The sequence below is a fragment of the Dipteris shenzhenensis genome, chromosome 14, assembly GCF_047967505.1.
Source record: "Dipteris shenzhenensis isolate YYH24624 ecotype China chromosome 14, Dip_SZ_1.0, whole genome shotgun sequence".
Classification (NCBI taxonomy): Eukaryota; Viridiplantae; Streptophyta; class Polypodiopsida; order Gleicheniales; family Dipteridaceae; genus Dipteris; species Dipteris shenzhenensis.
Genome location: NC_141609.1, coordinates 56,042,839 through 56,070,598, shown reverse-complemented (window position 1 = coordinate 56,070,598; position 27,760 = coordinate 56,042,839). Strand labels below are relative to the sequence as shown.

The window sequence follows — 27,760 nt, the reverse complement described above, 5'->3', positions numbered from 1 at the left end:
GCTTTTGAGATCCCATGTTAAGACCCAGCGAAGCGTGTCTCTAGCCTGTCGTAGACGAGTCAGGTTACTCATAACATTAAACAAGACGAGGGAAGTGGATAAGTGAAGAAACATAGGAGGAAGGGGAATATTTGGGGCATATGTGATATTTGTGGGCAAGTATCACTGAAAAATTATAATACTAAAAGTTTAAAAAAGCCTCTTGAGGATCTTATGTGCATTTGATGCTTTAAAAAACCACCTCTATAAGATACATTCTATGTTAAAGGGCATACAAATCCAAGGTATGATGTCATAGAAAGATTTGTAATCATTGCAATTTACAAGATGGGGTATGAGGTGTTTATGATTAAATTTTATATATACCTTTTGGAATATGTGAAGCCTTTGGTTCGAATAAAGCAAGGCAAAGATTATGCTAATTTATAGACTCTCTGATCTCGTTGAATTGGATGTTTATGTTCCCCCACCACAAAGACATGCACACACATGCAAGCATACATAATGCACACATGCGTGCATGCTCACACACTACATACATGCATGTTTGGATGTGTCCCTACACACACAGGGTTTAACCCAAGGGATTAAAAGGGGCAAAGAAAGTGAGAGTTGGTGCAAGTCTTAGGATGATTCAAAGGCAAGAAATGTGGGATGTGTGAAAGGTGATGATGGAAAGATTAAGATACTTAGAAAGTGAACATGTCATAAGCTTGTTGAGAATAAAGCAAGGTGAGTAATGCACAATAATTATTAGGCCTTTTAATTGTTAATTGAAGGTTACTTAAAGTGTGAGTAATGGCAATTGTGTGTGCTTCCATTGAGAAGAGACCATCCAAGATATTGCATTTGGTGTGAGTTTGGGTTGGTCAAAGCTTGACTATAAAAGTTTGGTGTATGATCCTTTCACTAAATTCTATATTTGTTTAGTGAGGCCCTACATCTTCCTATGGTAGGGCTAAAGCTGTGGAGGAAGGTTGTAGATTGGTGAGGCGGCGATGACTGTGATCATCCCATCCCATCCCAATGCCCATCCTCTTGGATGTGAGCATGAAGGAGTAGGGTTAGTTAAGGCCTAGGAGGAGAGGGTGGAATCATGATGGCAGGCGGGCCCCACAAGGGTTTGGGATCATTGGGGAGAGAGCATAAGAAATGGATTAATCTGGAAAAAATCATTCTCCGCCGGCTGCCGGGACAAGGTAACCGGGCCAGGTAAACCTGAGGTCCAGCGGACCAAGTTTGTGTCTTTTAGTTTTGCACAAGAGGAGGTGGTGCAGCTGCAGCTGCTGCTGCTGCTGCTGCTGCTGCTGGTTTCCAAAGCTTTGATTTTGCGTTTGCGTTTGTCTCCTTGTCTTCGTCTTGACCTAACCTTCTTCTTCTTCCTCCTCCTCCCCTTCCATCTTGTGTCTCGATCGACATCAATTTGCCATGTCCGCATTGCCGGATATGGCTCCCCTCCCCCCCGATCGCTCCCTCTTTCGTCCCCTTTCCCCCCTTTCCGCCCTCTTTCCCGCTCGCATTTTGACTTCTGTTGCCCATGGTCGGTGATTCACCGCCCCTTCCTTGATTTTTCCTCCAATCTACCTCTTCCAGCTTCCACTTCTGCTCTCTCCACGATGGACGGGAGCAAAAGCTGGTTCCAACGGTTTCAGCAGCGAACGGACAAGTTCAAGGCTTCCCTCGGGAAGAAGAAGAGCTCGCAGGGCTCCGAGAGTGCTAAGGACGGCTCCAAGCCTGTGGTCGAAGATCTTCCATCCAACATCACCCGGCAAAAGGTCGCTGCAGCTAAACAGTACATCGAGAATCACTACAAGGCGCAAATGAAGAATTTGCAAGAGCGACGAGAAAGGTAACGCCTCTACTCACTGCGTTTCTGTTTTACGCTTTCCAAATGTAGGTTTTGAAAAGTTGTACGCAGTTCGAATATGCTTCCGTGATCTGCCCGCTGCTTCTCGTCAATCTTCTTAGTCGCCAAAAATTATTAGCCCGAGGGTTTTAGGGTCTTTGAAAGCCGTAGGAAATGCACTATATCGATCAACCTTGGCTTTGAAGAGAGGGTGCCATCCGATTTCCTCGAAGATCCCTGGACTCCTTGAATCCGATCAAAGATGCCCCCCACTGTTGCCATTCCAAGAATTGGAGCTTTGTAGTTCACGACGCTCAGATGCACGTGCAATCTTGCCTAAAGGACCCGGAATGCTGTAGTTAAATCACTTTGTGGCTTCCATTATCTTTACAAACCAGTCCTGAGGATGGTTTTCTTAGTCAGGCCTTCTGTCTGTTCACCTCAAAGAATGATATGTTGCTCGGGAAGGTTACAAATTTTCAAGTCACTCGTTCGTCATGCGAAGCCGAAAGAGTTTTCAATGGCTCTTGACTTGCTCGAGCAGGAAAATTTTGAGACGTTGATGCATCGAGAATCACTGTAATTACAATATTCAAAATACGCAGGGCGCTAGGTTTTCCAAAGAGCTCTTGGATAATCCGCGGGAGTGCATGTTTTTGGTCCAGGAACAGGATCCCATTACGAACCCAGTCGTGCCTGTTCGCCTTGATTTTGCCTAGAACAGGCTTTTTTAACGAAGGATTTGGGTTGGCGGCCCTACTTGCATGAATATCTTGCAAAGCGCGAAGGAGCTGACTTTAGCGTGATTGTGGACTTCTCAGGCGACATTCACTCGAGCGAAAGCTGGCAGATGCTGATGTTACGGAGGAGGAACAAAGTAACCTCTTGAAGGATCTGGAGCGGAAAGAGACAGAGTACATGCGCTTGCAGAGACATAAAATGGGCGTTGATGACTTCGACCTATTGACGATAATTGGGAGAGGAGCGTTTGGGGAGGTGCAATTTCTATTCTCTGCATGGGTTCATGGAAGAAAAGTGTGGTAGGTTTTCATTTGGATTGCAGTTCCGGATTATGATGCAGAAGGTGGGAACTCTGGTAATAGTGCTATACTCGACAATAATTGTAAGGTGCAGGGTGAGGCTAATGCTACAGAAATCTGAGTAACTCGGTGAAAGCGATCAACTGAATTAGTATAAATATTGCTGTAACTATGGGCAACTTGTATGAAGGTTTTGTCTGTGCTACATGATTTGGTTTTCTTTTGGACATAGAGAGGAGAATTTGGCGCGCACAGCAATTTTTTTGCTGCCAGCCCCTTGCCACCAGTGGCCAAAATCCACGCTGCAGCTGTAGCTTTTTTTGTCTATATTCACTTGGATAGGTTATGTTTCGAGATTGGGGACAGTTCCTGGGAAGCATTGGGCTTTCCAAATCAACACACAGTTTGAGGTTTGGCTGTCCATTGTGGAAGGTGTTTGAGGGATCATTCCACTTTCTATTTCTTGATTTGCCTGGTTGTTTGCCTTTTTATTCACCTATTGTGAGCTCATCGGACTAGCTGAAAGTCCACTCTATGGTCATGATTGGATCTCAGGAACCTCACCCAATTTGACAAAGGTTGCGGGAAGGGTTAGGCTGTTTGCAGCCCTATGTTTATGGCAGCATATGGTACTGGTTTGGGAAGTTAAACAGAGGTTGCTGCTCTGTGGAACAAAAAGCTATGTTTATTGAAAACAAACTCTGACACACGCGCGACACATGTATAAATATTCTGAAATGGTTTTGTGACAAGAACCATGGCTTGGAATTCAAGAGGTGTCCAAGCCTTCGCAAAGGCTGATTTCTCCTTGAATATGCTATTTGGGGTCTAGCGCAATGATAAGAGTCACAATAAGGAAGGTCTCAATATCCACACCAAAAAGGATGTGTACTCACTTGTATCCCTCAAGCACCAAGTAGTAGCAGCAGCATGCAGGTGGCGTCACTAACTGCAGCAACTACACTGTTGTTTCCACCATATAGTGAATGCTTAATCCCAAACAAGACAAGTCACTTCAGTTTGTTCTAATCTGTTCAATCTGGCTAGACAGGTTCAGCACTGGTCAAGCCAAAGCAATTTATTTGTCATGCAAGGTGGAAGCCACAAGGTCATTATTTTGTTTAACACAGATAGCATGGAGGACTTGACCTCCAGGATTCCCTAGAGACCCAGAGACAAAAAGTGTGTCAGTGACACAATGCGGTTGGTAACATAACTACTCCCTACCATCATAGAGGCCCATGATGTGGAGTTTAGCTACTCCATACCATTGCAGAGGTGCATGATGTGGAGTTATGCAACCACGTGTTATGTCAAATAATAGGATGTTTCTCATAACCCGTCTTTGGAATGGTAACATCATTCTTGGTGTCCTTAGGCGAGGTAGGAGAGATCAGATCATCACCATCAGAAATAGTTTGATGTGATTAGGATGGTGCTAAGCTTGTTTTCAATGGAACTTGTTGTGGCCACTTATTTCAGTAGAGCCATATAGCATATGCCATTATTTTCTCAGGATGCATATAATGCCAAATATTAGGGGGAATCTGGCAATGTATATGGCACTCAACGTACAACAGGAGGTGTCAACTGATTTTTCCAGTGGAGCCATTCCAGTCTCTTAACCAATCCTATGACATGATATTCAAGATGTTGAAGAGATTCATGACATACACGAGGTCTGTGTCCACACTATTTCAGAGCAATCAATAAGACTATAAGTAAATCCACCACATACTGTGCAAAGCAAAGGGGGAGGCGGGCTTCTTAAGGAGTTTTTAAAAACTTGAGCTCGGTTCAAATTTGAGGCTAGAATGCCGCATGCATCTTCTCCAGGATGATGTGGCAAGCTAGCTCAGACTAGGTAGGGTTCATTTATTTAGGCATCCTCCCGTTTGTGGCAGACATTTGTTGGCACGGTGGCATAGGATGTTGAGCAGGATGCATAGGTCCAAAGGGTCCCTCAAGTGGGCCAACCAGAGGTTGGATTTGGGTGCAGCATGGCATCCCTGCAGCATCCATATAGAAGCCTACAGCCATGATCAGGTTGCAAGTGCAGCAGAACAGCCGTAGCATCTTACACGGGGCTGAGTCCATATGTGGAGAGCATGGACAGTGGAAGGGCAAGCAGCAGGCCACATTCTAGGGGGACAGGGGGCAGCACTGGCAGCCCTGGAGCACCCATAGACAGGTGGCATTACAATGCTTGAAAGAAGGGACCTTGCTTTTTGGGAAAAAAAAAGATAAGCAAGGCGACCTTGACACTCATTGCAAGCTTTATTCATATTATTGTTCACAGTGTGTGCGCGTCTTACAAGCTGGATGGGTCAAATTATCCAATCTGGAAGGTGAAGATCAGGAACCACATGGTGGCTAGGAAGATATGGAAGGTAGCGACGGGTACATGGTGATGGTAAGTGTGATGACATGGGGAGTTAGTCACACTAGCTGACCCAGCTACAGTGGGATGTGGGCAGCATGTGGGCTGCCACATGGATAGCACATTTTCCCTTAGGACAGATCTGTCCTTGTGACAGCCATGGTGTTGGCCATTCTACAGATGGCCATGGTATAGCGTTGGATGGCAGTATATACAAGGCCCTTTGAGAGGCAGTGGTCCTGCAGCAGGCCCATGATATCGGCAGAAATAAACCAGAGATGGGGCTCTTTTTAGGCTCCGATGGTAGCTCTGGTCGGCCAGGGCCAGTAGGGCTTAGTATGTTCATCCATAAGGATGCTGGCAGACAGCAAGGTGGGGTTGGCCATCAGGTTGGCCAATTCCACAGACTCGTCAAGGCCTGGTTGGTGAGAAAAGGGGGCTGAGAGTGTTGAAGTAAGGTATTTTGGAGCTCCTCCCTAAGCCACCTAAGACTCGTTGAGAGGCACGCAGCAGAAGGAGAGAGCCTATCGGCTCTGATGGCAGCTCTGATCAGCCAGAGTTGGTTGGTGTAGAGCCCATCCAAGGTGCTTAACACCTGCAGCAGATAGAGTGCTGAAGTAAGGCATTTTGGGGCTCCTCCCTAAGCCCCTGAAACCTCGTTGAGAGCAATGCAGCAGCAGAGGCATTTTGGGGCTTCTCCCTAAGCCACTGAAGACCTTTTCGAGAGCAATGCAGCGGCAGGATAGAGCGTGGGGCATGCGCCTACTGTACAGGCTGCTTTGGGGGTTGCAATACAGGCTGGAGCACTCCGTGGAACTGTGCGCTGGTCTGGAACAGTGCAAGGTTAGTGTAAGACCTGCAGCCGGTTTTGCAGCAGTGACAGGCCTGGGATGGAACAGGTTGGGTACAAGCAGGTCAGCAGACCTGCAGAGGAGGTGATTTTTACAGACCAGGGTCAGCCTAGATCTGTTCGGTTCAGTTTACTGACCAGGTTGGCCTGGTAAGGGGATTGGCTGCCTAGAAGAGAAGCCATAGGTGGCCGGATTTCTATCCCATCGAAGCCCTTCACAAGAGGCATGCAGGAGCAAAACCTGGCCACCTTTCTTGTCTGTATGCCTCAGATTTGCGCAGTCTTCCCTCGCTGTCCTTTCGTGCAGCAGTTTGCTGGATGTTTGCAGCTCCTTGAAGCTGTGTTGATCTCTCTCTGTGTCCTTTACAGTTTGTGGGTTCAGAATTCTTTGTGCATCTCTGTGTGTTTGGAAAGATCGACTGTGTTGGAGGTTCAAGCACTGGGCCTCGAGTAATGCTGGTCTTTGAAAACAGTATTCCAGAATCCTTGATGCAACCAAAATGGGCCCTAGAAGACAAACTAACTGTTCTATCTCCCCTTTAACAATTAGGAGGTAGTTCTCTGTAAAATCACCAAGTACAATTAATGCAAAACTGTCTGGAATAGCCAATAGATGTGTAGAACTCCTGAAACCACTGAAAGTTGCCAAAACACAGCCAAAAGAATGGGCAGAGAATGTAGAACTTAAGATTCGACCACCAATCTTGCAGATAGACAAGAAAAACATTTTAGAAGCATCAAATCACCATCCAGCTCAAGCAGAGAAACTCCAACCGGTGCCCAAACAGTGAAATCGTCCAGTAGGAAGTGCCAGGAAGTGTCAGAATGTGAAACAAAAAACAAAAATGAATTCAGCTTCTGGATCACATTGCAATTTCCAGATTAGGCAGATAGGTGCCTTGTAATGAAGGGGAAAAAGGGGGGCCAAGTTAGAGGCCCTTTAGGTGGAAAATGTCGAGGGACTATATAAGTCCCCATCCACCCCCTAATATGTACTTTTGATGTGACGTCTAATCCCCCTTGTCTACTTCATTGCATTGGTATCAGAGCACCTTCCTAAGGCCTTGTTCGGAACTAGCTTCAACGTCAAGCTGTTAATGCCACCAAATCCTACCAGCAGAAGCATTGACCTGCTAACGAACGATGAACATGAGTAAGAAGGGTCGATAGGATCCGCATTCTCACCCACTTTTCAACACGAATATTGTCGTTCTGGAGCAAGAAACGCAAACGAGCAAAAAGCAGGACTAGCAACATCGGCTTGCTTCCTCCCCTTCAAATCCAACCGGACGCTTCAAACGGGATTTGGCACAGCTGAATGGGATTTGACCCAATGGGATTTGGACCCAACCGGATGCCTTCAGTTACAGAATCTCACCCTCAAGCCCTGTTCCGTGAGCCCGACCTGCCTATTCCATGAGCCGTCGTGCCTGTTTCGTGAGCCCATCTTGAGTCGACGTGAGCCTGTTCCGTGATTCTGTCGCCACCATTCCGTGATCCCGTCATCCCCATGGTTGCCGTCCGTCGATTTCCGTCGTCATTCGCTTCGTCGCCTCTCGCCACGCCGCTGCCGCTTGTCATGTTTGCAACCCAAAACCTTAATGTATTTTCTAAGGTTCAATTAGCCAGGTTGGTTAGTTACTTGGATTGGGTTGAGTTAGTTTGGTTAGGTTGGTCGAGTTAGGTCAATTAGGTCTAGTTAGCTAGGTTAGGTTAGTTGATCAGTTAGGTTAACCTAATCAGGGTTTAATTAGATGGTTAGGTTGGGGACTAAGTTAGCGTCCTAACTGTCTTACCGGTCTTTAGGTTAGGAGTCCTAAGTGTCCTTGGTGACTTAGGGACCCATCCTCTCAAAAAAGAAAAAGAAAAGAGAGGCTAAAGCTCAAAATTTTCCAGCCTCTTTTAGGGGCTTTTGATAGCCCTATTTTGGTTTATTCAGGCCCATTTCAAAGCTGCTTCGACGACCTTTCTTCCGAGTCTCTACATTGACCTTTTTCGTGTTTCCACACACTATCTCAGGTGGTCATTACAGTAGGGATTCGCTATCCATTTCTCCTTGCCTACATTCGAGCTCTCCTCTCTAGTGCCAGTCACCATGCCACCAGAGCGTTCCCTTGTGATATATTTCATGGCAGTGATGAGGCTACTCAGTATGAGCAAGTGCCTACCACAGTGGTTGCATCCATTGGTGGTACATAGGTTTCTTCCACTCAGCCTTCCTCTCCTACATTCGGGGAAGCGCAGGCGCAGACAGTTTTTGGATGCCCTTTCCTCTATGCTCTAGGGTACGTCACGCCAGATAGGATAGGAGTTCAGCCAGCAATTTACCATAGCCATGGCTATGCAGGATACTGCATCTTGCCCTGATGGGACAGCAGATTGGTTAGCAGATCACATTTGCCATTGCTATGCAGGATAAGGGTAAGCAGCCCCCACCCTAGCAAGGGGACTACTCAGACAGTTAACATGTTTTGTCAGCTCCATGCAGGGGTTTTATGGAAGATGCCCGCTGTGCCTATGAGCATGAGTCTTCTGGACCGTTGCATGTACCCCAGCATGGGGATTATCTGGACTTAGATGATGCATTTTCTATTCCACAGAGCACCTTCTTGCAGGATGCCATGCCATCTTTGTGAAGAACCAAACTTCTCGCGAAGGCAAATGTGCGCAATGCATTGCACACATTTGCATTTGCGAGAAATCTGGTTTGGTTCTTCACATTTGGTATCAGAGCTGTGACGATCCACGACCGAGATAGAAGAAGAGTGTGCAGGATGGAGATACGAACAGCAGGTGGGAGCGCACGAGAAGACTGTGGAAGAGAGCCGCACAAGGAGTTTACACGTAGAAAGGCTGCGCGGAAGACACCAGAAAAGAGCTCAGCATAAAGCCGTGTGTGCGGAGGGTCGGGAGGAAGGAAGGGCACGGGATATACAGGCAGAGGTATGAGATTCATGTGTGCAACAGTGTCTTGGTTGGTTCCTGTGCGCAAACAGAGATCCGCTACAACAAACCGGCAGAAGTTCGCTCACAAAGGCCAAGTTTTGGAGGCCCCCGACTAGAGGCTGGTAACCAAGGTGCGAGTTTTGGAGGAAGATATTTCTGATTCGTGCAAATCGTGGATTTTGGAGCCCATGAGGTAAGGGCTTTCTCTGAATTTTATGGTCTTTGGACGGGGAACGGGGTGTCCTGACGGGGTGACTCCCCCCCATGCGAATAGACCCTTAAAACCATTAAACCGTGAGGAAAAGAGACCCCCCGTTCTCCCCAACGAAAAGTCGGATTGGAACAAGATTTTAAAGGGGTGATCCACCCATCAAGTACCCCCTATAATGGTATCTAGAGCTCCAATCCACTCAAAACAAGTAGCCCAAACGGAGTGTTCCAGTTTACAGCATAAAAACAAGGAAGAAAGGCTAAAAGAGAAGGAAGAGGAGGTCATATGAAATGGTTTTTCGACACAAGCGAAGCGGGAGTCAAATGAGTACCACCAACTCTACAACACAACTTTTGTTGTAAAATAAACCCCTTTTCTGTAATTACAGCAAGTCATTTTCTCTCTTGTATTACTAAAAGGAAAGAATGGAAGGGGAAGGGATATTTAATAATGAACTTGTCCTTCCTCCACTACTAGAAGGAGATAGGGAGAGAACACCATGAGCTCCTCTTGAAGAGGATAATGTAGATGAGAGTTACACACATATTGAGTATGATAACCCACGTATAGAATTACTTCCATCTCTCCTTCAAGAATCTCTTGATAGGGAGTTTTCCTTTAGAAATGAAGGGAGAAACGAGTCCATCCAAGAGCAAGGCATTGAGTTTACGCCTTTAACTCAAAATCCCGTACACATGATTATAATCCAAGTGCAAGAGGAAGAGAGGAGTCTCCCGTTGATAAGCTGGTTTCTCAGCTTAGCCATATGATTGAACAGTCCATTATGACCAAATTTGGGACTAAGAGAGTGCTGAATTTTAGGGATGACGTTTTAAGTACCCCCTCGAAGAGAGCCAAATTTCAACCTTGAGAGAGAATAGAATTCCCAAAGTATGATGGAGCAAGAGAGGCGGATAAAATTCTCAATTGGATTCGCCATTTTGAGCTATATTTTACCCATCAAGATAAGACCGGTCACGAGAAGCTTGCTCTTGCCACACTGCATCTACAAAAGGATGCTTTGATGTGGTGGTCCTGATCACAAACGGGAAAAGAGCCTATTCTTCAATGGTCCAAATTTGTAGAGCAGCTTAAGGCCACTTTCATGCATCCGAGGCATGAAGAAGAATTGACCTTCTGTCGGGAAAGGTTCAGGCAATTTGATAACGAGAGTAACGCTGAATTTACAGCTAGGTTTTGGAAACTCTCTTTAGAGTTACCTTAGAAGAGCGAGGATGATAGAAGGAAGAAGTATTTAGCAGCCCTAACCCCGAAAGTGAGGTATGAGGTTGAAATGTTCAACCCAACCACCCTGAAAGACCTTACTAAATTGGTTGAGATTGCTGAGAGGAAATTGAATCCTCAAAAATTTGAAGTGTTCCAAAATGCTGTGAATGCTTCGAATGGCACCTTATGCTAAGGTGTGCGCACCCACGGTGGAGCAATCATAGTATAGTGAGGTATGCTGACAAGTGGAGGGTGATATGGTGAAGAAACATCGAATCCGGTAGATTGTCTCTACACTATACAAAGTGCCAGCTATGGCTACCGTTTTGAAAGGTGCCGCCACCGTAGCAGGATGGTGTAACTGATGGTGTATTAACCATGGAGAAAGAAAGAGATCTTTGTAATGATAATGACGAGTGCACTGGATTTGATGATGAAATTCTGGCCAGTATGAGAAGTGCTGTAAGAAAGATCTCACACTTGTGATCGATAACATTGCACAAATATAAAATAAATGCTAAACTAATTGTCCTCAATTGGAAACTACTAAGCAGAAGTAGTCACTTGAAGTGCCTCCTTATAAACCTGAATCAAATGAGGGTACTCAGAAAGATAATGTCGATCTACCCACTTAGCATCAATGGGGTAATTATGAAATTCCAAAAGATACTCGTGTTCATAACATCCACCATGTATACACTTATGTTGATGAAAAAGTATCTGTTTTGGTATTAGAATTTCATCTTCTTTGACCGATGCTCATCTAGGATAGATGTTGTAGTTTCCTGATAATACTTTAATAGACTGACGTGAAAAGCATTATGGATCCTTCAATGAGGTAGTAAACACGAGCGAAAAGAAATATCATCGATCCCAAGATGTCTAGAAAGGACCAAAATAGCATAAAGCAAGCTTAACATAAATAACATGGTTATTTACCTTTGTTTTAAGCCTTGCTTTATGGAATCTGAACAATACCTAGTCAGCTTGTTTATTCACTCTGGTGTTCTTGTGGCTGAATGATGTGCTTTCTCACATAATTTTCAATAAACGGAAGAGCTGCAAAAATTGCATCTTTTGTGCGCATTACATGCAACAGTAAATGCTTACCTTAAATTTCAGATGGTGCTTTACATGTAGAAGAATAGACTGTATTGTCGTAAGCAAATTCTACCATGGGCAAGTAGTTTCTCCCAAAGCCGCGGATGAACGTGTACACAAATTCTTAAAGACTTCCAGTAGTACTTTGTGCTGCCTCACTTTGTCCATCTGATTTGGGATGGAAAGAAGAGGAGAATTCCAACTTCGTTGCCAAATTATCAATTAATGCTTGCTAAGATTTGCTAGTGAACTTATTGTCATGACCTGAAACAACTCCATGGTGAACAAATATATGCTTAATAAACAATGATACAGTGGTAGTACCCTTCAAAGTCTTCTTGCATGGAATAAAATGTGCTTCATTAGTCTAGGAGACTCTTTATTCCACCAAAGCATTGGTATTCAGATGGGCATTGATTGTGTTAGTTTCTTAGCAAAATTCTATATTTTTACTTTATGAATTTGAGTTTATGCAACAATTGATCTCTTGTGAGATTTGTCCAATCGGTCTTCATAAACTTAGTCAGGTTAGGAGTTACATAGATGACTTATTTGTCCCAGATGTTTCAAATTTTAAAGATTTATGTTCAAAGATCTAGATTCTTCTGGTGGAGGAATTTAGGAATTTATTCTCGAGGGTTTTGTGAACTTAATTGCACAGCCAGTAGAGGCTATTGTATTTTCTTGGATCTTAGCATTACTCAATCTTCTTCAGATTTCAAAGTTGATATCTATGATAAATGCAACCAACCAAGTATGCTGTGTTGACATATGAATGCCTCACATTGACTCAAACATTTCTGATATGGCTAAATATGGAGTGATTTCTTCCCAATTCTGTAAGTTCTCTCATCTTTGCACAAGTTTGAATGCCGCTATCTCTCAATTTAGTAGTGTTCTGTAGCCAATTCAAAAATGGTTTGGGCTCATGATCACCATTACACTTCATCATCTGGACGTGTTTCTCTCCCAATTTTATGTGGTCTACCTGTTTAGGACGTCTGCAATTATCATCATGATCCAAGGAAAAATCAGAATCGTCAGAAGGCAGAAGCCTGTATCGCCTTCCGTGAAACTTTATCTTCTTTGGAACAAGGTTTCCTCTTCTCTCCAATGCCCCTTCAAATTTTATTAAAACTCATCCTCCTGTGTAAAATCCTCTGAGACTGAAACATACACTTCCCATGTCTGTCTCACTAATATTTTAAAAGCACAATCAAGAACTGGTAGAAAAACACTGTAGAATCATCATTTCACCATCCATTTCAGGTAGTGAAACTCCAATTGGTACCCAAGTGGTAAAATAATCAAGTAGAACATGTAAGAAAGTGTCTGAATGTAAAAACGAAAATCAATTCAGCCTCAAGATCTGGCAAATTGCAATTTTCTTGGAGTATGCAAATCCATGAAACCTGATCCCAATTGATGCAGAAATTCCCAAAATGTGGAAATATCCTGCAACGATCAACAAACACTGACCGACTCTGGAGCACAAGCTGGGAAATCATCATTTGCAGTTGTAAACAGGAAAGAAACTGCCAAAGAAAGTTGGCACACAGTCAATCTGGCAAAACACAAGGTAGAAGGCTGCTTAGAATCGCAATTTATCCAGGTGGAAACAGTTGCCCGGAGCTTGCAAAGGTTGTGGATATAGGAAAAACTGATGACTGAATTGGCAGCAGGAGTAGCAAATATATCGCAATTCTCTAGGAGTGTCATCATACGCAAGATGCATGGAACTGAATTGCAATTCGCTAGGAAGCAGGAATTCTCTTGTGGGTTGCATAGGTGGAGGTGAAATGGCAAGAAGATGGCTGGTCCCTCGAGCAAGCTCCAACTCCACAAAATAGCATATGAGAATGAATAGAAACAAGCATACACCCCCAACCTAACACAAAAAAGCTAGAAAAACTACAAATGAACCTGAAAGCTAAAAGTACATTTTATTTTAATTAAATGAATTTTATGTCATCTAGACTAATAATTCTAGCCTAATAAATTGGGAATATGGTAAATAATGTAATTAAATAGTATTTTGATTAAACATTTAGGCCTAGCATAATTAACATTTAACCAACCTAACCTTGCAAAGGCCATTACTGAAGCTAGACAACTTAGGTTGAAATTTAACAGTTGTGGCTTGTCCCATGCTATCTAATATGTGCATGAGTGGTTGGTTTTGAAATTGAATGCACATTGGTTTTGGAGATTACAACCAACTCTCTTAATCCTGTATAACCTCTGTTTTTCCTTGTAAAAACACAGCATTATCGCCTGGCACACCAAGGCTCACCCCCCAAGGCCTAGTTAGGAACTTAGGGTGTATAAACTCTATATAAATGGTTATGGAAATTTGGTGGATGTGTGGAGCAACTGCAGTACTGTGGGGCATGGTGACAGGTGGAGGGAATCTGGTAACGAACATCGCCCTGTGGGTTGTAGATTAACTCCATCTAGATTGGCCATGCACTAGCTCCCAACATCCTGGCACTTGGATTGACAGGCTGTATATCACATAAAGTGTCAGCCGTGGCCACCCTTATGAAAGGCATGACCACCATATTAGGATGGGTGTAACTCATTGTGTATAGGAGAAGGGAAGAGATCTCTGTAATGGTAATGACCAGTGCATGGGATTTGATGATGATATTCTGGCCGGTGTGTGAAGTCTAGTAACAACAAACTCACACAAATATAAAATATTCTGTCCGGTGTGAAGTCCTGTAACAAAGAACTCATATGTGTGATCAGTAACATGTGCACAAGTATAAAATGAATAAATGAAGTGAATAAAAATAGATGGAAAGATGTGTCCGTAAAAATGAGGATTTGTTACATTCAGGATTTTTCGTGGCATTGGCTTGGCTCAGCAAGAAAGTCCTATTCAAAGTCAATCATAGCATCAAGAGCACTGTCAGAATTAACATTGTCTACGTTTGTGCTATGTGGGTTTTGTCCTTGGATGACATTCTTTGACGTGTGTTGACCTTTGTGTTTTGTAAGGACACACTCCCTTGCTCTATTTTGGTAATTCTTTTAACTTGCATGTGCAGTCTACTGTTTGTCATTTTTCTTAAATTCAGAAGCTTGACTCAAAATATCATTGTAAGGTTATTTGTTTAATTCCAAATGATTTCTGTAGTATGTCCCAAGTATTCTAGAACACAGTAGAACTGTTGCATTCAAATTTTGCATCATACACTCATGCACGTTTCTCATGTACATGCGCATGCACGTAAGGACACACGTCCTTACTATATTTCGGGAATTCTTTTAACTTGCATGTGCAGTCTACGGTTTATCATTTTTCTTAAATTTAGAAGCTTGACTAAAAATATCATTGGAAGGTTATTTGTTTAATTCCAAATTATTTCTGTAGTATGTCCCAAGTATTCTAGAACACAGTAGAACTGTTTTCAAATTTCACATCATACACTCATGCACGGCTGTCATGTACATGCATATGCACATGCACACACATGCGCTCCTGGAAAAGTTCCAGTTGGCTATGTCTAGACTCTACAGTTTTTTCGGCTTGCTCCTGGGCTCAAAAAAAAAAGCGAATCCAGATACTTAACATTTCAGTATAGCATATACGATCCTTCTTAACTGTAGAATATATGTTTGTGTAGAAGGCAGATAAAAGAAACCTTCAACCAATGTGGTTTGGAAAAAGTTTGTGAACACATTTGCAAATGTCCCGTTCCCAAAGCGTTTGCCAACTATGAAACACACAAATTGTCTGCTTTTTTGGGGAAACATTGCTGTATGGACTGGCCTAAGGGTGAAATCTCCCTGATTGGTCATGCAGGTGAGGCTTTGTAGAGAGAAGACTTCAGGGCATGTTTATGCGATGAAGAAACTTAAGAAGTCAGAAATGCTGAGAAGAGGGCAGGTAAGATATTTTTTCCAATTGTATGAGCTAGTGATTAGTATTTCTTAGTAGTAATTTCAGCATGACAGACACACCCATACCTGGTTTAAGGCCTTTTGTAGATATTATAATGGTTATTTCAATGAGATATTTTATGTATAGTAGTTCTGATGTTAGTGTTGAAGTCAATCAACTTGAGATTGGGTTTTAAACTGTGAATAGGTGGAGCATGTGAAGGCAGAAAGGAATCTGCTGGCTGAAGTGGACAGCAACTGCATTGTCAAGCTATACTGTTCATTTCAAGATGATGAATACCTTTATCTTATCATGGAGTACCTGCCAGGAGGGGATATGATGACCTTACTGATGCGGAAAGACACTCTTACAGAAGACGAAGCTCGATTCTATGTTGGGCAGGCAGTTCTGGCAATAGAATCTATACACAAGCACAATTACATCCACAGGTTGGGATTTATATTCTAGCTGATGATGATGTCTTAATTCATTCAAGTTGACATGTACTCAAATGGGCTCTTGGAGTGCCAGTATTGACAGGTCGTAAAGTTTTCATCCAATCATAGCAAAGGTCACAAGATGGATGGTTAAGAAGATATTTTGTTTCAGATTTGGGCTCACGTTAATTCAATAGTGTGAGCAGTGTTGTTTAGAGAGAAGTCTGGGGAGTTTCGTAGCTGGAGATTTGTATTAGAAAAGTCTGCAGTTTTGTTTAGTCATTTTGTTGTAAAAGTTTGTTTGACAAATCGAATTTTGATTCATGCCGAATTCCAAAAGTGACTCAGCCCTGTGCCATTGGGATTTTCTGGCCAGGCCTGCAATATGCCTAAGAGGCATGGGCGACACACAGGGCTCTCAAGCAAGTGTACCCAATCTGGTCTGGCCTGCTGTTGGAGTCAGAGGTCTAGAAGATTGATCAGGGATGTTGGTAGAATTGGTGGCTTTGTTTTTAAGGAGAGGGAGTTTTTGAAGTGGGAGATTTCTACTAGAATCCCCTGAAGGTTTGTTTAGCCTTTCATAAAGCTCGTTAGCTGAAACTTTCGTTTTTGTTGAATTCCAAAAGTGAGGTAGCCACACTATATGGCAATTGGTCAGTGCCATTGGCATTTGCTGGCCAGCCTACAATACCTACTGCCTCGCTTAAGTGTTTGGCTATACATTCTTGGCATTGTTCATTGAGGAACTGCGTGAGGAACCCTTTTCTTGAGGGACTACGAATTTTTCCTGTTGGGATTTTATCTCTTAGCTGAGGTATTTCCTAAATCCTTTCTCCACTTTTGGTTTTAGTTCTTGGACGACTTGTCTCCTAAGTGGCCTTATTGCTATCTTGTATGTCACGTGCTTGTTTTGGAGAGATGAGTAAAATCTATTGTTATTGGAAGGTGTGATGCCAACCTAATCATATATATTACTGCTTTTCCATGTCCAAAATTTCTCACAACTGAAGGTAAAGACTTCAATAATTTAGATGGAGCGGAGCTTACAGAATCTTTTTTTTTTTTGAAGCTACCTATTGGGATGTGAGAGTATTACCTTGGATGTAGACAATGAAGATGCATTAGTCACGCTTAGTGTAGGATGCGATAAATTGCAAAGGCAACGAGTTATGACATTGCATTTTTCCTCATATGATGTCCGACATTTATGCAGATAAAAATGGTTATCCTGACAGGGAGATTGAGTATTTAGATTCCTTGGATACGGTTTTCATAATTGGGTGGTTCATAGAATGGATTACTTTCATGGCAGCCTTTGGGGGTGTTAGAAAGAGTTTTCATAGTTTACTCCAAATTAATTTGGTGGCTGTCTCATGCCTTTTCATGACCTGGTTAGATCGTAATGTTATTCATTATACTTACGGTTGAGGTATTCATTCAAATTCTATGATACATGAAATTTCTTGTATAGCTACATATGGAGCGATTGATTCTTAACTAGTGGCTTTTTCTTTTAATTCAACGATTCTCTTTTTTCTTCTTTTTTGTAATTGAAAATTCTAGATTTGAAAACACTGTTTGGCTTCTTTGGAATTTGGGGTTTTGGCCTTTGGCATCATCGAACCCCTTTCCAGAAAGGAGAGTGGACTTTCAAAGTTCTAGTCTAGGCTATATCGAACTTGAAAAGTCCATTTCTTTCTAGTCTAGGCCACATACAATTTGATGTCAATCTTTAACAACCCCCGCCCGGTCGCCCCCAATCAGCTGAGGAGAGCTGTAGGCATTGCGAGAGAGCAACGGATGTGACCCAAATCCCTGAAACTCATAGCCCGGCAGGGCGAGACCGAGGAGCATTTCTTATGTGTTTGTGTAGCCTACTATGAGATCCGTGGACAATACCAATGCCTTTTTCAGGAGCGGCATGGCTTTGGCCACTCTCACAAGACCATGTCTCCATTGGGCTCTATCTGCTTGAGATGTGACGACATGGAGAAAGACTATTACGACAGATCAGAGAGCAGAGGGGGAAACGACGCCGTAGGAAGCTGAGGTAGACTGAGCATAGCGACATGTCACAGACTACTAGGCATTTGAGTCAGCTCCAAGGCATAGTGGGGTGGAGGAGGAAGAGCTAGCTGACACGAGGGTAGTGTGGATCAATGGGGAGAGACCATGCGACACTGCCTTGCGAATGACGCCGAATGACGCAGAGACCACACATGACACAAATAGTGACCAGAGCACACACGATTGATGTCCGACCCATCTCAGCTGTCCTCAGAGGAGATCGCCAGAGACGAGGCATCACTCTTGAGGTAGCCCATCGGATACAGAGTTCGAGGAGATCATGTTCTCCTCCACAACGAGAGACAACCTGTCAGACGCAGGATATCTTTGCAGCCCACAGGATAGCCACCACGACACCGGATTTTGGATTCTGAGAGTTCAATTTTCTTAGTCTTTCAGTCTTTTCAGTAAAAGATGTTGCTATGGGTATATTCCTTGCGGCTCTTGCTGCCAAGTAACTGTTGCTTGCAACATTGCTATCATTTGAGTTTGAGTCTTGAAACATGTTTCTTGGGCTGTGAACAAGTCCTTTGATTCCTTCCTTTGTGTTTCAAAATATGCCTTCAGTTCAGTGTGTAGTTCTTTGGTGACAAGGTTATCTTCATCAAATCCATGTTGCACCCTCTTCCCCTTGATGCTCTTTTAAGTGGAGGCATGCTGCTGCTGCTTCTCCAAGCATGTGGCTCCATTCAGCCATTTGATAGGATAATAGGAGAGGAGTGTTTCCTTTAAGAAATTCTTGGACCACACTTTGCACCCAGACTCATTCTCAGCCATAGCAACAAATTGCTTGAAACACTTATTTTTCTTTCAAAACACCCATGAAAATCTGGAAAAATCATTCTTTGACGGTAACAAATATATAGATGCTAGATACACACTTCACTGTGTATGAGCTGCAATTTTCTCTTAGCTGTAACAAATCCATCTCTAGGAAAGGCATTCCTATGCATTTCTGCCAATATGCATTATGCATCCTTCACAGACATGTCTAGGAGGAGTCTCCAAAGAAGGCAAATCATGTACCTTCCCATGTCTCTCCAACAACTGCAAAATGCCAAAGTTTACATGGCCAAGTCTAGCATGCCATAAATCTGTATTTTTTATTTCTGTAGTCATTGTTGCCACACATGCATTAGATGTATTGTTGTCATGTTTGTCCAGCTGTACAAACCTTGATTCGAAGTGCCTGTAGCAATTATTTGGTAGTTTCTCTATCCCTGACGATTCACTTATCATCTTCAAATGTGTCAGCCAAGCCTCTTTTTCCAAAAGAGGGCATAGAAAGTTAATTCTTCTTTATCCCTTGTACATAGAGGACATTTGGAAGGCATACATGAGTCCCATCGACTGATGAAAGGTAAATCCTCCCAGCTCCTTTTATGGGATATGAAGAATTGTTGGCACAATACACTCTTTTGCCAATAGGAGCAGGCTGCCAATCTGCACATAAATACTTCCTGGAAGTAATGTGCTTGGAAGGACTGCTATCAAAGTACCATACGGCATCTGAGGCATTACTCACACTGAGTGAGGCAACCTCATGGTTGGCATCACACTTGGCATCATAACTGCAAACCCAAAAAGACTAATCTTTTATAACAAGGTTAGCTGAGGCACTATGTTGTTTGCATTTGATGCGTTTGAGTCTAAAACTGTCATGCCAGCTTCTCTCTTTTCATTTCTTTGTCAAACCTGTTCTTGCATTGATGTGGTGTTGAGGCTTCTTGCAATAATGGCATTTACTCTTTTTCTTTGGCCAACTTGCATTTTTTGAAATTTTCTTTGATGACTGAGCTTGGATTTAGAGCCACCTAAATGAGGCTTATTTTTACCTTTAGCCAACATAAGTGAAGGCTTATTTTTACCTAAATGAGCCTGAGCCTGCTGTCCACCAGGCAGCAGCGTGTACTAGGAGCAATGATTGCATCCTCTGGTGAGGAATCCTCATTTGTAACATAGCCCCATTGATTCTTCGCAACCGAAAATTCTTGGCAATAAAGCTCCATAGGGTATAATTTGTGCTATCCAATTTATCCTCCTCGGCCAAAACTCCAAAAACATCTTCTGGATTCTAATTTTGATTTCGAGCCATCTTCAAAGATGAATGCATAGATAGTCCCAAAAATTCACATGCTGTGAATTATATTGCAGAAACAACAAAACACTGTTTCACAAGCCAGTACTTGGCTAGGCAAATGTAGGATGAAATTGGACTTTTTGAATGGTTCCAAAAGAATCAAATCTGCCTCCGAATGCGAGCAACGTAGATGGAGACAAAACTCCAAATGCAAGCTAAGGGGTGATCGAAATCTTACCAGGTATTGATCTCAGATTTAGAGCACCAAAAAAACCTCGAAAATAGCCCAAAGATGGGCTGATTGTTGCCATAATTAAGGCTAAAGCAACTTGCTGCGATAGAGCTTTGCAAGCCGAGCAAAAACAATAATTTTTCAACTTCTCTTGGAGCTGCAACAGAGAAATACAGAACTGTTCGAGCACTTTTTGAGCCTAAAAAATTATCCACAGAACTGGTTGAGCAGTTTTGGAACTGAAATAAGGCCAAAACCTTCTTCAAATATGGCGAATATCTGAACAGGCTCAAAAATGTGAAAAACAGCAAGTGTTTTTACTGTTTTAGGGGTGGCCAAATCTGGGAAACAGGTGCAGCACCTTCAAATCAGTCAAAGTACCTCCTGAATATGAGTCAACCAGTCAAAATACATCGCTGTAGCAGGTCGAAAACAGAGAAAACTCTATCAAAAAATGGTTGCCCAGATAGGAAACTGCTGTATCACTGCTGCAAAAATGGCAGCCTAATCAAGAGATCCCTGTGGGAAGGTTTTTTTTTGGGTCCGAGTTGCAATCTGCTGATATTGTGACAGTTCTTATAGCGATCGGTTTTGCCAGAGCATATGTAATACTATTGTCTACACTCACATCTGTTGTTGTTGTGGGATGTCCTAGTAGCTAGTCCTTGCTATGCGATATATTTGATGACTTTCAACCCCTTAGTAACTCCCATGAGTTTAAAGCTGCATTGTTTGATTTGTTTTGGAGGATGAGTTGGTATGAGAAATGGGGGAAGGATTGAGATTGGAGAGAACGGTGTGAAGCAAAACGAGACCTGATGTCGCAAGAATGAATAATAAGAGAGTACAAGGGTTGTCACATGACAAAACCCTAGGGCAACCAAACTAGGGTTAAAACCCTCACAGATATAGACTCAGCCACTAATTCTGGTTAGGGAAAAACCTTAGATATGTATAAAAGTGCCCCTAATCCTTCTAACTAATTATTACATGCCTTAATATACTAATTTCCAACGTAGTGACAGTGTTCTAAGGTACAAGGTGTGATCTCATGTCCCAAGCGGAAGTAAGCCCAAATCTTTCCGGAAAGCTTCACACATTTCTTTGGGTAGAGCAAGATCTGCAACCTTCTGATGCATAGGGCTGTAGATCCAACTGATCTCTCCAGCATGCTATCTCTCTGTCTAACATATGATAATGTATCTCCATGTGTCATGCGCGAGTGTGAAACACAGGATTAAAATCTGCCATCAATCTCCTAGTGGATTGTTTCTTGCTCGACCAAGAAATGCATTACGTGCCAATAAAGAAATGATTGCCATTGGTGGATCATAATCTCCAGCCAATTTGAATCAATTAAATCATGCAACTCAAAGTCATCCCCCTTGGCATAGAACAGACCTAGAGATTGAGTATCCTATAGATATCCTAAAACATGCGTGTTGTTGGTTTCATCTGGGATATGTCTTCTGTGTTCGACATGTATGCTTCTATGTAACTACTTGCATTTATGTGGGGTACTCTTTGAGAGATGATTGTGTATTTGGTTGGGAAATGCTTGGTTACCATATGACAGACTTGTAGTCCATTATATCTACTGGCTAAAAAAACTTGTTTGCAAATGTTTGTGTTATCTCTACATGCATATGTTTTGAAGTAAACCGAAAGAGAGTTTTTAATTTAAATGGTGCTGCTCTTACTTGCTATTAACTGTTGTGATATGTGTGCAGGGATATCAAACCTGATAATTTGCTGCTTGATAGGCATGGACACATGAAGCTGTCAGACTTTGGACTTTGCAAACCGCTTGATTGCAGTAATCTGCCCACGTTGAAAGAAAATGATCCTGTCATTGAAGACAGGATTAGAGAAACTACTAGTGCAGATGGAACAAAGCATCCGTCTGCACCAAGGCGCACACAACAGGAACAATTATTACATTGGCAGAGAAATAGGCGTATGCTGGTATAACTCTCCCTTTAAGATTATGCATGCGTAATAGTGCTCATTGCAAACTTAAATTCCCAAACTGACTCAACCCGAAAGGGGAAATAACCACAGAAGAACTAGAGACAAGTGAGGTTTCCTTTTAAAAAAGGACATCTGCATTGTGATTTGGCAAGCTTCTGTTGTGTTTAGACGCCTGAAAGTATAGCAGATCTTTATAGATATTGGCAATCTCTTCTAGGCTTAAAATTTTACGTTCCCAAGGGTTTTCTTTCTGTCACTTCGAGATACATCCTCTAAGATTAAATTAAGGAGAGATTCTGAATATTTCTATACCCAAGACGGCAACTTATGGTGGGACAGATGGGTCAACTCCCCACCTGTGAGTCCCCACATGAGGATCAGGTCTTGGGTTGAATGGCTTGCCATGTGGGCAAGAGATGAAGGACTTGCCTTATGGGTAAATCATTGGGCTGATTGGGAAGCCTCGTGGGCAGCACTCGGTTGCCATTAATGGGGTCCCATGTGCGCTGCATGGCAGGCTGCCACATTGGCAGTATGATGTAAATCATTCTTGGTTTGGATTCATCTTGCAGGGTGAGAGTGTTTCCTGTTTTTGATTACACAGTGGGACTATATTTCTTCTAATGCTTTCTTTCCTGCATTCACCAGTTTTGCACCTATGATATAGTTATTGTAAAATTTCAGGCCTATTCTACTGTTGGGACGCCGGATTATATTGCCCCTGAGGTTTTACTAAAGAAAGGCTATGGTATGGAGTGTGACTGGTACGCCCTGAACAGGCTTTACTCAGAGAAGTCTATGTGGTTGGAAAGATTGTTCTCTTTTGAGTGGCATTGCCCAGTTATTTTGTTTCCAGAGTCCTCGGCAAGCTGAACTAGTGGCTCTATTCAAGATATAGAGCAGCCATAAAGTTTGTCAACTTTAGTCTGAATTTTGTCGATATTACCAAAATGAGCTCTCTGTTATAGAGCAACTGTTTGGAAGTTCTGACATTTTTTTTTTCTGCAATCACAGGTGGTCTCTTGGAGCTATCATGTATGAAATGCTCATAGGTTATCCACCCTTTTATTCAGATGAACCCATGTCTACATGCAGAAAGGTAAGCCTATATCTTTATTGTGTTGCGTTTTTTCCTTTGTCTACCCAAAGTGTGTAGTTGTATAAATAATGAACCATGACGACTAATCCTGGTAGTGAATATAGGGTGCAGATAAATTATTGACAAGCTAAGTTACCATTTGTATCTGCACTTTTATCGGTCCATTTTTTGCAAGCAGATTGTCAATTGGAAGAGTCACTTAAAGTTTCCAGAGGAGGTTAAGCTGTCAGTAGAAGCTAAGGATTTAATAAGCAGGCTTCTGTGTGATGTTGAGCATAGGTTGGGTACGAAGGGGGCAGATGAAATCAAGGTAATCTATCATGTCAGACTTTAGAACAACACAAAATTTAATTTGTACGATTGGATATATTGTAGACTTGTGTGTGTGTGTGTGTGTGTGTGAGTCAGCTATTCTATTTTGACTTTTCCCAAGTTTTGTTAGTGATGCTTGGTTGATGAAATTAGTTGACCAATACCTCTCCTTTCTGAATGATTAAAACATAATATTTGCGTTTCTAATGCAGGCACACTCCTGGTTCAAAGGTGTGTCCTGGGAAAAGCTTTATGAGATGGAGGCAGCCTTCAAACCCGAGGTGACCAATGAGCTAGATACTCAAAATTTTGAGAAATTTGAAGAGGTAATATTCTGTACTTTACCATTTTCTGTTGATTGTGGCAAACAAACAAGCATCTCTGTCCACAAGGTGCACCATATATGAACTGTAATGTGTGAAATTTCTAAAAGAATAGGAAAATTGTCTAGCCTAGTCTACAAATAGAAGGTCCAACAATTCATGGATGAGTTGTTGGTCTGCAATAAGTGGAAAAACTTGAAGCATTTGAAGGAATTCACCATGACTGCAATTTTCTAAGTTCTCTATGCATGGATGTTTGTAAAAATTTGCATGTAGTAGTCCATGGGGGCTCAAAAATCAGTGGTGTCTTTAGATAATTATACGAGTCTATCAGGAATAGAATCTTCAATGCGTATCAAAGAAAATCAAATACATTTCACGAAATGGTTGGCTTAGGAGCGAGCCCTTCTTTTGTCTAAAAAGGAACTGTATTGAGAATTGATGTTATGCAGGTTCTGCTGTCTTTGATTTACATTTATACACCTGCTTCTGCCAACTGAGGAAACATGAAACTTTTTTAACATTCTGCTTTAGTGCTAGCTTTTGTCACAGTTGAGTCTGCCCTTCAGCTCCAGAGTGCTGACAGAAACACAGTACAAGGATCTTTGTTAGATGGATGCTCATGTGTGTGTGGGTGACTGGATGTGTGTCTATGTGTGAGAGATATGTTGATATATGGTCTACACCCATCCGTTGGCACTGATGACGTCTATGGGGATGTGATAGCAGCTAGTCCCTGCTATGCACGATGGAATTTATGGTTTTCAACTGTGTGGGTGATTGTCATGAGGATTTTATTTTTAGAGGATGAGAGGTGCAGACACCTTCCAGGAGATCCTCTCTCTCTCTCTCTCTCTCTCTCTCTCATGTGGTGTGGTGTGATATATATATATATATATATATAGAGAGAGAGAGAGAGAGAGAGAGAGAGAGAATATATATATACCTTTGTAAGACAAGAATAAGTCCAATCATACAAATTTATATTTTTTGTTGTTCTAAAGACCAAAAATCTACACAGAAAATAAAAGAGAAACAAGGATCTTTGTTAGATGGACGCTCGTGTGTGTGGGTGAGTGGATGTGTGTCTATGTGTGAGAGATATGTTGATATATGGTCTACACCCATCCGTTAGCACTGATGACGTCTGTGGGGATGTGATAGCAGCTAGTCCCTGCTATGCATGATGGAATTTATGGTTTTCAACTGTGTGGGTGATTATCATGAGGATTTTATTTTTAGAGGATGAGAGGTGCAGACACCTTCCAGGAGATCCTCTCTCTCTCTCTCTCTCATGTGGTGTGGTGTGATATATATATATATATATATATAGAGAGAGAGAGAGAGAGAGAGAGAGAGAGAGAGAATATATATATACCTTTGTAAGACTAGAATAAGTCCAATCATACAAATTTAGATTTTTTGTTGTTCTAAAGACCAAAAATCTACACAGAAAATAAAAGAGAAAGTGAAAGAGAAGAAAAAAGAGGTAAACAAAAACTTTTATGAAAAACAAAAGGAAGACATACTTAGCAAACAAAGCAACACTTATGTCGTCATCAGTGCCCAAGCATAAGTAGTTATACTGGGTTTCTAAAGACCTGCGGAGTCCCCTGTTTGAAAGATTTCTGTACATCAGATGGGTAATTATTTTGTCCAGGGTGATGTACTTGTGATATGAAAGTTTACTGAAGTTTTTCTGGTTGCAGGCTGGATCCCAGGCGCAGCCGCCGTCAAAATCTGGTCCATGGAGAAAGGTATTTTTGTCGCAAGATGGCATTCCTGTTGTATTGGGCTTTATATCCTGTTTTAATGTAGGGAATACGGGAAGATGCACCTTCTGATAATGCATGTATCCAGGAACAAAAATGTATGAGCATGCCAGCAGAAGGTTAATATTGTCATGTGGACCAAGTTGGACTGTATATTGCCACAATTTGGGTCTTACAAAATTGTAGTGAAGCTTAAGTTATATAGATGCCTGGTAGGCTCTACGTGGGATTTTTGGCCTCCGTTTATTACCCAATTTTCACTTCATTAGGGCCCAACTGAGAGAGCCCAAGCTTCCGGAATTCAGATTAGTTCTTTCAGCACAACTTTCATGGGATTCGGAAGCACTATGCTGCATCAGGAGCCTATATTACCAACATATGTAGAGTAAGGTTTTCCCCTACTTGCACACTAAGAGACCCAGTAGTAACATGTTGAATGAGAATTTGAAAGATTTGTCAGCGCAGCATGCATTACATTCCCTCTCCCAATCCTCGCATACGGTGCCGGATGTGTCTGCAAGCTCTACCTGCTCATATTGCTATAAATACATACATACATAATAATATGTATGTACGTCTGCACGTGCGCATGTGCACACACACATACTCATGCACACACATCTGTGTGTGTGTGTGTGTGTGAGAGAGAGAGAGAGAGAGAGAGAGAGAGAGAGAGAGAGAGATTAAATGTTACACGAGGCCAAATTGGCCTATGGGCTAGAGATTAAATGTTACAGGAGGCCAAATTGGCCTATGAGCCCAAACTGTTACAATGATATCCATGGTATGTCTCACCATGGAAAGAACCAAACAAAGAAAAACTGAAACTAGACTGAGCTACGTACAATGTGGGAGCTGAAACAAATAAACAAGCTCCATGTGAGTAGAGGCGTCTACTGGATTGCATCATCAAGAGCCAATGGGTATATAGAACGTTGGCCATGGGGCAGTCCGAGGCAGCAGCGAGGAGGCTCGATGTAGCAGAATAGGAGTTTAGTGTATTTAGGCACTGGTCTGGTCTATTAGGTTTGTAATCTTTATCAGTACATTGCATTCATTGCCCAGCAATATTCCCAATATCATCTACTGACTTCCACAAGAGAGGCTAAAGCCTAAACATATAGCGCACCTTTTTGTGGTTGCTTGCACTGATGTGTTTCTTTTGCTCTTTTATATAAAATTGGTGCATGATACGATTTTTATTTGCATGCGCAGATGCTTTCATCAAAAGATGTAAATTTTGTTGGATACACCTACAAAAACTTTGAGATAGTTCAGGATGCACAGGTTCCTGGTGTCGGTAAGGATTTGTAGTTGTTTCTAATTGAAAGTTCTTAGACTATACAGGCATGTTCCTTAGCTGGGATTCTTTGTTTGTAGCTGAGCTACGGAAAAAAGGAAAACCTAAAAGGCCTTCTATCAAGACTTTGTTCGGTAAGGATCTTATCCATATGAATGTACTCTTTTAAGAATTATGTTTCCTTGCTTAGACTCTATAGATTGGAAGCTTCATATGAAGTTATGTTCTGTTTTATTATCCTAAGAAATCCTGTTGGGATACATAGATACAAGTCCAGGTGGGAATCAGCCAGTTCAAGGGAGCTTTTTAAACTTGCTACCAACTCAATTTGAGGTGTCAGAAAGTCCAGAGCCATCTCCACCAGGCAGTATTTCATCACCCTCTCGCATTTCCCTGTTTCAACAGCAAACGCTTGATCCCAGATGATACATGTATTCTTTCACTTATCAGGCTTGAAAGCTTTGTTCTCATGTCCATATTTATACTTGAGTCGAGCTTTTGGGTAATCCACATGGAAACCCTTGAGCTAGCTCTGTGCCATAAATTTGTCAATATTTGCTGGGTTTGGTTGGATTTTGAATTATTTTTTGAGAGGAGGTTCTTGAAAAATAATGTAATAATATATGCTTTCTAGTTGTGAAGGAAGCCTATCCTCTTTTTAAAAAGATATTTGCAGC

At 42.2% G+C, this 27,760-nt stretch overlaps 1 protein-coding gene and 1 pseudogene across 1 annotated transcript; both read left to right on the top strand.

Annotated features, from left to right (window-relative positions):
• Positions 1-1,266: 1,266 nt before the first annotated feature.
• Positions 1,267-27,760, top strand: LOC147894859 (uncharacterized). The gene is made up of 13 exons (XM_087384866.1): positions 1,267-1,849; positions 2,668-2,842; positions 15,413-15,496; positions 15,698-15,939; positions 22,037-22,271; positions 22,962-23,041; positions 23,292-23,376; positions 23,555-23,686; positions 23,901-24,014; positions 25,721-25,768; positions 26,999-27,083; positions 27,164-27,217; positions 27,349-27,760. Exons 1-13 carry the CDS (start codon positions 1,617-1,619, stop codon positions 27,507-27,509), a joined length of 1,728 nt encoding a protein of 575 aa, XP_087240992.1. The 5' UTR covers positions 1,267-1,616; the 3' UTR covers positions 27,510-27,760.
• LOC147894860 (uncharacterized) lies at positions 12,008-12,505 on the top strand (annotated as a pseudogene).

Coding starts and splice junctions, on each gene's coding strand:
- LOC147894859 (XM_087384866.1), top strand. CDS start 1,617: ATGGACGGGAGCAAAAGCTGGTTCCAACGGTTTCAGCAGCGAACGGAC. Junction 24,015..25,720: donor ATTTTGAGAAATTTGAAGAG/GTAATATTCTGT, acceptor TTCTGGTTGCAG/GCTGGATCCCAGGCGCAGCC. Junction 25,769..26,998: donor AATCTGGTCCATGGAGAAAG/GTATTTTTGTCG, acceptor TTGCATGCGCAG/ATGCTTTCATCAAAAGATGT.